This window comes from Bufo bufo, chromosome 4 (assembly GCF_905171765.1).
Source record: "Bufo bufo chromosome 4, aBufBuf1.1, whole genome shotgun sequence".
NCBI lineage: Eukaryota > Metazoa > Chordata > Amphibia > Anura > Bufonidae > Bufo > Bufo bufo.
This window is the reverse complement of record NC_053392.1, coordinates 106,471,753-106,483,555: the sequence shown is the minus strand read 5'-3', so window position 1 is coordinate 106,483,555 and position 11,803 is coordinate 106,471,753. Positions and strand designations below refer to the sequence as shown.

General features: G+C 45.4%; 1 protein-coding gene across 2 annotated transcripts in view; it reads right to left on the bottom strand.

Moving 5' to 3' along the window:
* Positions 1–360: 360 nt before the first annotated feature.
* Positions 361–11,803, bottom strand: part of NCK1 (NCK adaptor protein 1) — a 122,244-nt gene continuing 110,801 nt past the window's right edge. For both annotated transcript variants that reach the window (XM_040427613.1, XM_040427614.1), the window contains 2 exons: positions 6,204–6,904; positions 361–2,147 (listed from right to left, as the gene is read on the bottom strand). In XM_040427613.1, coding sequence (XP_040283547.1) covers positions 1,953–2,147; positions 6,204–6,904 — 896 coding nt within the window. In that variant the 3' untranslated portion in view covers positions 361–1,952. The remainder of the gene's footprint in view (positions 2,148–6,203; positions 6,905–11,803) is intronic.

The window sequence follows — 11,803 nt, the reverse complement described above, 5'->3', positions numbered from 1 at the left end:
TCAGGACCTTTGACGTAATCGCGCTCACCACGTGGTTAGCGTGGTGACGTCAGCGCAGGTCCTGCTGAATGAAGATAGAAGATCCTTGTATCTTCATTCAGCAGCACCTGCGCTGACGTCACCACGCTAACCATGTGGTGAGCGCGATTACGTCAAAGGTCCTTTTGCAGGTCATGGAAGAAGAAGAAAGAAGACAATGCCGGCTGCGTGATCAAGTGGATGCTTGCGATTTTCACGCAGCCCTATTCATTTCTATGGGGCCTGCGTTGCGTGAAAAACGCAGAATATAGAGCATGCTGCGACTTTCACGCAACGCGCAAGTGATGCGTGAAAATCACCGCTCATCTGCACAGCCCCATTGAAGTGAATGGGTCCGGATTCAGTGCGGGTGCAATGCGTTCACCTCACGCATTGCACCTGCGCAGAAAACTCGCTCGTGTGAAACGGGCCTAAGCCATACCTCTATTATTCCTGCTAGATATTTATGAATGAATAGCCAACTGGCTGCAATGAGGGTCCAAATGGGTGTTACCAGTTTGGGGTGGGGGGTGTCCCTGCACAGTCTGAAACAATCCAATTAGTGCTGAGAGTGGCAGAGTGTGCAGGGACACACCCCCATCACACTGGTAACACCCAGCTGGATCTTTATTGCAAACGGCTGGCAATCAAGTCATAATGTCTAGTAGAAATAATAGAGGAATGGCACAACACAGAGCCATAATAGATGCTCCAGAATTGTTACACGGGGAATACAAGTAGTTAGTAAAAACAGACTTCTCAGGAGGTTTTAAAGGGGTTGTCTCATCTAGAACGTTGGTGGCAAATCACTAGGCTATGTCACCAACGTTAGATAGGCGAGGGTCCCATGTGCCCTTCATTCAATTCTATGGGAGCCCCGGAGATAGCTGAGTGGCGTGGTCAGCTATTTTCGCAACTCACATAGAAATGAATGGAGTGCGCACTGTGCAAGCGCAGCCAATGCTCTATTCATTTCTATGGAACTGCCGAGCCAGCACTCAACTATTTTCGGCACTCTCATAGAAATGAATGGAGGGCATGTGCAAGGTGCTTTCGTTCTCTTTGGGAGCTTTATTCTAGAGATAGGTGTGGTTCCCAGTGGGAGGGGGACCTGCTCCTATCTGACACCTATATCCTAGTGATATGCCACTGATGTTCTAGGTGAGACAACCCCTTTAAGTTTGAAAGCCATTTAGATGGGTAACAAAAACATAAAAATAAACATAAAAATAAAATACAAGAAAAAAAATGAACTTTGCAATGAAAGCTAGCAAACAAAGTAAATGATTGATGGCATTGTGAATTACACAATACCTGCCGGGTGAAGAGCAGAAGGAGATATGAAAGCCATGTGGTGGGTCCATCAAATATATAATCCTCTTAGACAAATAAATATGAAATGTCTTCGATAAGAAGTACAAATGAAGACACACTGCTCAGACATGGTGCCAGTCAGATACAAAGCGGATGAAACAAAAGACGAGGGTATATCCACAGTGAAAACAGCATTGGATCCATGCCGATGATCGTGTCCAAAGCGTAAATCATAGAAAAACAAAAAGCAGCATGTAAATGAGATATGTGGACTCATGTCGGGTATGATCCTTGTAGGGGACAAACCACAATCACATTGCTTGGAACCTCCCAGTGCGGAGAAGGTTATGTAATTCTACATCTCAGATACGTTACAATAGTAAGGCAGAATATAAAAAGACAGGGAATGCTCGTGGCAAGGAGTTTAGACACTGGACAGAAAAAAAATAAAAAATTACAGTGTATCTTCCAATTCATACATAACGTGACAAATGTCATTGTCATTGGGGGCTAGGAGATGCCTTTGGTTCTATTCCAGGGTTCTCACTTTCCGTGGCTGCCGTCTTTCGGTGACTTCACCTTAGCTGGAGTCCAATTTCCCACTCTCCACGTAGCACGTCTCATGACAAAGGCTTGATTAGATAGAGTTTCTCGCCTTGCTCGCTGGTAAAAATAGGGGCCTTTTTGTAATGTTCTACCAACTCCTCCATGGTGTTAAACTTGCGCTGGCCAATGCAGTACACATTGTCTTTCATCTGAACTTTGAAATGTTTGTTCTTGCCTTGGGCTTTCAGGGACACAGAGAAATCATTTGGCTATTGGGAAAAAGAAAAAAAGAAAGACAGACAAAAAAGAATTACAAAATAAAGAAATCAACGAATAAAAAAACCTATGGAAATTATTTATGAACTTAAAGGACTAGTCCCACGAAAAACACATTCTACAGTTTTCAAACCAGCACCTGGAACTGAATACTTTTGTAATTACATGTCATTCAAAATTTAATATTTATCTGTATAGCGCCACCTGCTGTTTGTTTCTTTTCTTATTTCTTTTTCCTGCTCACCAAGATGTTGCACATGCTCAGTTTTATCCTTCAACTACCCCCTGAGCTGCGATCGGGAGAGCCGAGACACGCCCCCTGAGCTGCGATCGGGAGAGCTGAGACACGCCCCCTGAGCTGCGATCGGGAGAGCTGAGACACGCCCCCTGAGCTGCGATCGGGAGAGCTGAGACACGCCCCCTGAGCTGCGATCGGGAGAGCTGAGACACGCCCCCTGAGCTGCGATCGGGAGAGCTGAGACACGCCCCCTGAGCTGCGATCGGGAGAGCTGAGACACGCCCCCTGAGCTGTCAGCTTGATATAAACCTAGCAGAGCAATGAATGGGGAGATCTCTGGATCCATTTGAGGTGGATTTCTAGCTAGAAAGATTATCCTGCACTATATGATGTCCGATTTTCATTTTTTACATTAGTCATGGGATAACCCCTTTAAATGGGTCACTTGTAGAAGTGTATCCCGCCCAACAGATATTGCCGTTATATCAATTTCCCCAAATACCACAGTTTATCAAAGCTGCCTTATTCTAAAGTTATTAGGCTACCATTACGCCCTGTGACAAATCTGTTCAGTTGCTGTGGGTTATGTCCTGTAGTGGAGCCTTGTAATACAGGACGCACAAGCGTCATTGGTAAAAACAAGGGGTGGTTAGTAAAACATGATCTGCTGATGTCAGGACATCTCACTTTCCTTGGGCATGACAGGACAGCAGACACATGACAAACCAGGAAGTTGGATTCAAGCATAGGGGATAAGAGAAAACTGCAAATGAAGTAAATTTGAAAATAAAACAATCCAAAAGGAGTAATTGATGAAAATACACTTCATAGAAAAAAGTAGTTTATGGCACAACCCCTTTAATGCTGTAACTACATACAGTATAATAACAAAACTTGAGGTACAAGGAAGTAGGTATGACAATATTATTTAAAGTTAAAGGGGTTATCTGGATTCAAGAGCTGAACCCGGGCATATCCCCTTCTTCACCTAGGAAGCCCCTCTGAGATGAGCATCAAATGCGCAGGAAAAGGGCTTTTTCATTAGATCCGGTGACGTACCAGGTCTCTGTTAAGCAGAGGCTTCTGCCTAGCAGTGTTCCCAGTGACATCACCGACACCAACAGGCGGGCTTTAGTGCTTCCCTAGCCTCCGCCTAGCAGTGTGAAAATGTAAACAGAACAGCCCTTGCCCTGCGCGATACAGCATGGAGCATGAAACGCAGATACATGACAAGCATGGGGGATAAGAGAAAACTGCAAATCTTATGTCAGAGGGGCTGCCTCGGTGAAGGGGAACCTCTGAGTTATGCAAGATTTGACCACATACTAAGAAAAAGGTGACTGGCGTCCATAGTCAAAATTATTTAAAAAAGTGTAAAGGTGAAAGTGTGCATCAGAACTACCTAATGTGTGTTGCAGATGAGCAAAATAAATCATCTATACTGTTTCTATGGTATACTACTATACTATATATCTAGCACCTCTCTGGGCTGAAGTCTGCTAAAAGGTTTTACGCAATTGTTAAACCCTTCAATGACTAGACATTTAAAAAATGTCATTTTTACAAAGTACTACAATCACACGTGCAGTTTTTGAAGCGTTACGTGGATACAAATGGAAGCAAAAGTAAGAGAAGACACAGGCATTGTTCACATCACATTGGAGCCTTCCATCACATGTACAAACCTGGAGTATTGTCCACTGCACAAGCCTTTATTCTTTGCAAAGTGCCTTTGCATAAGGCCTCATGCACACAACCGTTTTTTTTTGCGGTCCGCAAAACGGATTTCCGTTGTTCCGTGATCCGTGACCATTTTTCCGTCCGTGGGTCTTCCTTGATTTTTTTCCCTTGATTTTTGGAGGATCCATGGACATGAAAAAAAAAGTCGTTTTGGTGTCCGCCTGGCCGTGCGGAGCCAAACGGATCCATCCTGACTTACAATGCAAGTCAATGTAAAGTCAGGAGTCCCTATTAATATACCATCAGATCGGAGTTTTCTCCAATCCGATGGTATATTTTAACTTGAAGCGTCCCCATCACCATGGGAACGCCTCTATGTTAGAATATACCATCGGATTTGAGTTCGATCGTGAAACTCAGATCCAACAGTATATTCTAACACAGAGGCGTTCCCATCGTGATGGGGACGCTTCAGGTTAGAATATACTAAAAGAACTGTGTACATGACTGGCCCCTGCCGCACTGGCCACCAATGTGTTAAATACAAGGGAGGGAGGGGGGGCCGGCCGCACTGGCCACCAATGTGTTAAATACAAGGGAGGGAAGGAGGGAGGGGGGGGCTGGGCGCACTGGCCACCAATGTGTTAAATACAAGGGAGGGAGGGGGGGCCGGCCGCACTGGCCACCAATGAGTTAAATACAGGGGGGGGAGTCTGCCCCCTGCTGCCTGGCAGCACTGGGCAGTCATGTACACAGTTCTTTTAGTATATTCTAACCTGAAGCGTCCCCATCACCATGGGAACGCCTCTGTGTTAGAATATACTGTCGGATCTGAGTTTTCACGAAGTGAAAAATCAGATCTAAAAAGCTTTTATGCAGATGTATCAGCGGATCCATCTGTGTGAAAGTAGCCTACGGACAAGGATGACGGACGCGGATGGCAATCTTGTGTGCATCCGTGTTTTTTCACGGACCCATTGACTTGAATGGGTCCGTGAACCGTTGTCCGTCAAAATAAATAGGACAGGTCATATTTTTTTGACGGACAGGAAACACGGATCATCCGAAAGTCAATGGGTCCGCGAAAAAAAAACAACGGAAAACAGAACGGCCGCGGATGCACACAACGGTCGTGTGCATAAGGCCTAAAGCGTAGTCGACTAGGATTTCCAACTCCATGGAGGCCAAAAAGGACAGCTATTCCCAGCATATACGCTAAAAGTATGGCATAACATGATGTGAGCAGGGCCTAATACTACCTTTTTTGTATGCACTTCTGTATTTGGCTCTAAAAACTACATTTAAAATTATTTAATTTTTTTTTTATTTTTTCAATTAAACAAAGTTGGATCATTACTTTTGTTGTCTTAATTTCTCTACACTGTGCCCATTGGCAATGACATCCAAAGCATTCTACGACCTGCTAAAATTAACCAAGAAATACAAAAAGTCATGGGGCTGCATATACAAATCAACTGAACCCCTCAGTTTGAGGGGTGTCTGGTCTGTCAGTGGCCATCATCGAACCTGCAATTAACAGCTTGTACCCTACAAATCCCCCCCCCCCCCAAACACACCTTAGTTCGCTTAAATGCCCATATTTCATGTCAACTGAAGCAAATAAAAAGACCTCCAGCAGGCGCTGCACATCGAATGGAATTACAAGGTGTAATGCCTGAGGAAGGGGCTGGTCCAGCCCTGAAACGCGTTGTTTTTACAAATCAAACGGATTGTACCAAAATCTACGTATGGAGGTTCCATTCAATTAGCAGCACCTGCGGAATGTCTTTTTCCTTGCTTTAATTGACGTCTTTCATGCGGACCCACTCCGTAGGGACAGCTCTGAATATGCTTACTTTGGCATGTCTGGTTGTAACCCAAGGTGAGAGTACTTACACCCTCCCTTCTACTCTTATTCCCATAGGTATTGCTCTATGCGCTGTTTGTGTATTTTCACTAGACCTCGGAGATGCCTCGGAGATGGCCTCCTAAGAGTGCCTCGGTGAACCTCACTGAGGCACTCCTAGGAGGCCATCTCCGATTACATGGCTGCGAGGCAAGGCTGTCCTCGCACTGGAGTGCACAGCTTAGGTGTGTTTACTGCTTTACTATTCAGACTCCATTGACTTACCGAAGACTCACTGTCTCTAATTAGAAAGTCGCCCTCATTCCCTCTCTCGTTGAGTGCCATTTCTGCTTGGTGCCGTGTCACTTTCCCATAATACCACTGGTTGCCAGCAAAACGTCCAGTCACAGAGGGTCCAATGTAATCACATCGTGGTGGTAAAGGCTCATAACCCGAACTGGTCTGCATAATAGTAACGTAGTTCTTTGGCACCAGTCCTACAAGACCATTGCTCTTCCGGCATTTCCACCACTCTGGATCATTTTCTGGCTTCTCAATAACATCCATCATTTCACCCTTCTCAAAATTAAGCTCTTCCTCATTCGACGAGCTAAATGGATACAGGGCTTGAACGACATGTAGTGAGCGACCGTTATTGAGATTGTTGACCACCGCTGCTAATTTTTCAGACAATGTGCCCACTTGGTCACCAGAAGGGCTATCGCTCTCTTCAGTTACGTAGTTTGACGGAAACCATCCTACGCGTCCATTGTAACTTCCACGCCACCATCCATCACTGCACTTCTCCATTACAATCACCTTAGTACCTTTCACCAAGGACAATTCATCATCCCTCTCTGCGGTGTATGTGAACTTTACGTAAGCTGGCATGTTGAGGTCATACAATCGCTCTGTGTCCGAGAAGCTTTCATCTGCTGTGGAAGAGGAATCTGGCATGTTGGGTTTTCGTTTTACTTTTCCAATACCTAAAAAAAAAAATAAGAAAGAAGAGTCCGATTATTTTCACTTCCCAAATCTACTTGCAGGTTTGGTCCATTGCTTATAAAGCAAAACGTTTCGAGAATACATGATGCAGGAACATTCATTTTGAATACTTTGTAGCAAATGCAACCTCAAGTACGGTATGAAAATAATACCGCCAGCATACTGGTTGTCAGTGCATAGGAACTCTACTATCCAAGGAGAGGGCAACTGATCATTTGTGGGTGGTCCGCCACTTTCAAAACATAAAAGGCATACAAATACTGCACCACTACAAAACACTGTGGATAATGAACACTACGTGAGTGCCAATCACTGGTAAGTAAGAGAAAGCAATATTAAAACCTCCCAAAATAAGTTCTCTTCTCCACTGATCCCTCAAAACGTTAATCACTGAGAAATTGTTGCATATCTCAAACCTTGCAAATTGATGGTTCCTTCACTACGAGCCATACAAGCTAAGGTTTCCTGCACAGCGATGAACAATGACAAAAAGGGCTTCGATATATTTCCTGGGAGGCATTCATTTTGCCTCCCTCTTCCACCATTACAACATGCGAACAATAGGTTTAGGAAAAGGTGTGGGGCTTGGACAGCCTTGTCTTTGGCCGGGAGCCAGGTTTCTGTAATAACGACCAAGCACTGCCAAACCAGTCCCCCTTTTAGATACATACTAACCCTCTTTGTGAACTGCAAGGTGCCAGCGAAACACAATGGCTCGGCCACCTCTGCCAATGCACCCAAAAGATGTGCACTCAAAGAAGCCAGCATGTTAAGTTCAGTGGGTAAGTGGTGTCTGGCATCTCCCACAAGAACATCGTCATCAACCTCAGCTATGTGCACTGAGCACATGGGGGCATATTTATTAAGACGGGCGTTTTAGACGCCGGTCTTAATAAGCCCCTGCGCTGGATCGCCGAGGTCATGTAGAGGCTTCAAGAAGGGCGGCGTGAGCGGGGAAGAAGTCACAGATTCTGCCGCAACATAGCGTCCGACAGAATCTACACCAGATGTATGCCACAAAAGTGCCGTATATAGGTTTGTAAATGATCCCCATAGTCTTCCCCCACTGCTCTGAGTGATTGCTCTAGAAGTCTTATGACTGGATCATTCAGATCAGAGGGAAGGAGATAAAATAGGAAAATGTTCAGAACCGAGGGCAATAAACCCAAACTAAACATCTCTGGGGCAGTTGTGGCACCAGGCAGATTACAAGCTGGATTTACTGGACATGCAACCCATCCCCTCTATACAGTGCTGTCAGCAGTTCTGTGGGGTCAAAACTGCTGACAGACTCCTTATAAATACTCCAGGCAAAACTGATACAATGGTCTTCATAGACAAAAGTAGAGCAGTAGTAAAACTTGCTCAACTTACGCTCTCATTTTTCTGGACCATTTAAGAAATTAAACCAGTGACTTTGCATTTCGATGCATCTACCCCACTGTACTGTAAGGATCGTAAGCCTTCCAGCTAGCTTCACACCGGTGGTTACTTAAAGGGGTTGTCCCATGAAAAATATTCTGCAGTTTTCAAACCAGCAGCTGGATGTGAATACTTTTGTAATTACAATGAAATCTATCTGAATAGCGCCACCTGCTGTTTGCTCTTTTTCTAATTTCTCTGTCCTGTTTACCGACATGGAAGCACATGCTCAGTTCCATCCCTCAACGGCCACCAGCTGCAGCAGAAAGGACACACATCCCAAGCTGCCAACTCCAAATAAATCTAGCAGATCCATTGGTGCAGTGAAGGGAGAGATCTCTGGATCTTTGTCAGCTACAGGGCTGGTTTTAGCTTTGCTAGAAAAAGACTTTCATGTACTATATGATGTTCGATTTTTATTTTTTACATTAAAGGGGCATTCCCATCACATACAATGGGGGCATATCGCTAAGATATGCCCCCATTGTCTGATAGGTGCGGGTCCCACACCTACAAGGAGAACGGAGCAGGAGAGAGCTGTGGCTGGAGGACCCCAGGTTTGCCGGGTTCCGTCCACCACCAAGCGCTGCTCCCATACAAGTGAAGGGGAGCGCACCGCGCACGCTCGGCCCCTGCTCCCAATTGCCAGCACTCGGTGGTCACATTAAAATAAATGCAGGTCGGCTGCATATGCGCAGTGCGCCCTCCATTAATTTCCGTGCTCTGTTCTCGTTGTAGGTGCAGGTCCCAGAGGTGGGACGCGCACCTATCAGACAATGGGGGTATATCCAAGCAATATGCCCCATTGTCTGATGGCAAAACCCCTTTTAGCATGGGATAAACCCTTCAACACTTCAGCCTAGGAATTTATGGGCCAGTGTGCACACAACATGAAGTACTAAGTCCTGTAAGGGGTCAGCATGTTGGCCGATATATAGTCCAGACAGTGTGGTTGAGGGAACCTCCTGGCCGCTCCCTGGTTTGTGTTGACAGGACTCTCAATAGCGGTCTTAATGTTGGTGATCGCACACTAGTGATCCTGCCTCCGTGTTTTTGAAGCCGGATGCTTTTCAGCTGTTTAACATTTGGCTGCTGGAATCATTTCAGACATTCCATCCTGAGACTTTAAGGTCTTCTTCCTGTTGTGCACAGTGACATCCTGCTCCAATCCTCTAAAAAAGGACCTTCTGAATGACGCCGCTGATCGAGATTTACAACAGAGCTCATTTACAGGTACTGTGAAATACTAACCAGTGGAATTCAAATCTTACGCTTTTCTTGTTCACGTGATTTTCATCACAATTCCTTAAAGGGTTTCTGTCATCAGAAAAATGGGTATTAACCTGGCTGACATTAGCGATGTGCTAATGTCAGCTGAACATAACTATATTAGTCCCATGTCACTATGTGCCGCCGTTATTTAGAAAAACTAACTTATAATATGCAAATGAGCCTCTAGGAGCAGGGGGAGGGGGCGGCGTTGCACCTGCTCCTAGAGGCTCCGTTCGCTTACCTCTTTCCACGCCTTCTACACTTGATTGACAGCATTGGTCTCCTGTCTGCTGGGGAAATCTCACGCCTGCACTGTCCCGTTCAGTATTCGGCGCAGGCACAGTGAGGGAAGGATGTTCGCTGGCAGCCGGCTTCCTCACTGCAACATATTCAGCGCAGGTGCAGTGAGGAAGCCGACTGTCGGCGAACGTCCTTCCCTCACTGCGCCGAACACTGAATGGGCTGTAGCGATTACTCAATTGAATCGAGTATATCGACACAAAAAATAAAATAAAAAAAATGCACATTTTTTGCATCGAGGATTTGTTTGTGTTATGTGACCATGGAGCGGGAGTGAAGCGCTTACTATTACTTACCACTCCGTGATCACCCGCCGGCCCGTACCGCACTGCACTGTGACCCGACGCTGTGTAACATCCGGATCCAGTACAGCACACGAAGAAGAGGAAGAAGCTGTGCAGCGGCACCCCTACAGGAAAGGTAAGTATTTTATTTCACTGGCGCTGGGGACATGGCACTGAAGGGGGACAGCCGGCACTGGGGGACACGGAGGGGCTGATCTGATGGCACTGGGGGACACGGAGGGGCTGATCTGATGGCACTGGGGGAAACGAAGGGTGTTGGGGACTGATGGCAGGGGTCTGATGACTTTTTATAAAGGAAAACAGTCTATTAATTTATTTTTTCTTATTAGATTACTCGATTAATCGTAAAAAAAAAAAAGAAAAGAACAATAGAATACTCGATTACTGAAATAATAGTTTACTGCAGCCCTAGTATGAATGCACTGAGCACAGGATTTGACATGCATGATATACGACTATCAATGGTCAGCCTTAGTGCACTACACTAACACCACTGCCAAACTGTCAGCCCAATGGCTAAAGGATAGAGACCTCCAGAAAACAGCTCCGTTTGGGAGCCTGAGACTGACTCAGCTTTTTGTGGTAGTTTTTGTGGCAATTCATGATGCAGTTGCTTTTGAGCCAAAGCCAAAAGCAGGTTGGAAGGGCTCAGAGATATAAAAAGGAAACCCTTTTGGCTTTGACTCAAAAAACTGCGTAAAAAGCTGTATGTGACAACTTCTAAGAGGCTGTTCACACTGAGTTTTTTTACATAAAAAAAAATAAACAAACTGCAGGCCACAAGGAAGACGGCTCTCACTGTTTTGAATAAGAGGTCTTGCTGCAGTTCATGCGATCACAGATTATTGCCACAACCTTGCCAAGAACATATCCTTTCTTCGCGAGGGTACAGCCATAAAATGCGGCTTCCCATTAAAAACAATGGGAGGTAGATTCCGTGCAAATTTAGCTGTCAAAAACTCTGTGAACAGTCCCTAAGGCCTAATGTTCACACACACAAATATATATATATATATATATATATATATATATATATATATTTATATATTTATTTGCGGTCATGGCTGCGGTTGAGAGAACCTGTGTGGAAGAAGTGGTGAGGATCAGACCTGACATGTGACCTGTTTACCTACTATTGACCTGGACTGGACGGCTGGTGGTGTGCCCTTAGCTATGAACGAGGGTAGGCCTATAAGGGGGCAAAAAGCAAGCCAGGTAGCGTAGAAAGGAGTTTATTAGAAACGCAGCAAATCATAAAACCAAACTACGGAAGGCCTCAGACATCTCCATGTGGGGGTTCGGAATGTACCGACCATAACATGAAGAGTGTCAGCGACCCATTTTTTTTTAATGATGTGACCCGGAACATTGTGCTTTGAGGCTGCGGATGCAACCCTAATACGGAAAAAATGCCCCAAAATGATTTTCGGTTCATACCCTAAACCGGCCGCTAGTAAGCAGATGTGCGAAATGAACTGGGATGAAGTGATGGACCTAACCTTGAATAGGAGAAAAGGGCTGTCTTGGGCCGAGTCGCCCAAAGCCACTAGTAACTTCTGGAAAACCTGAACCGGGCACCAT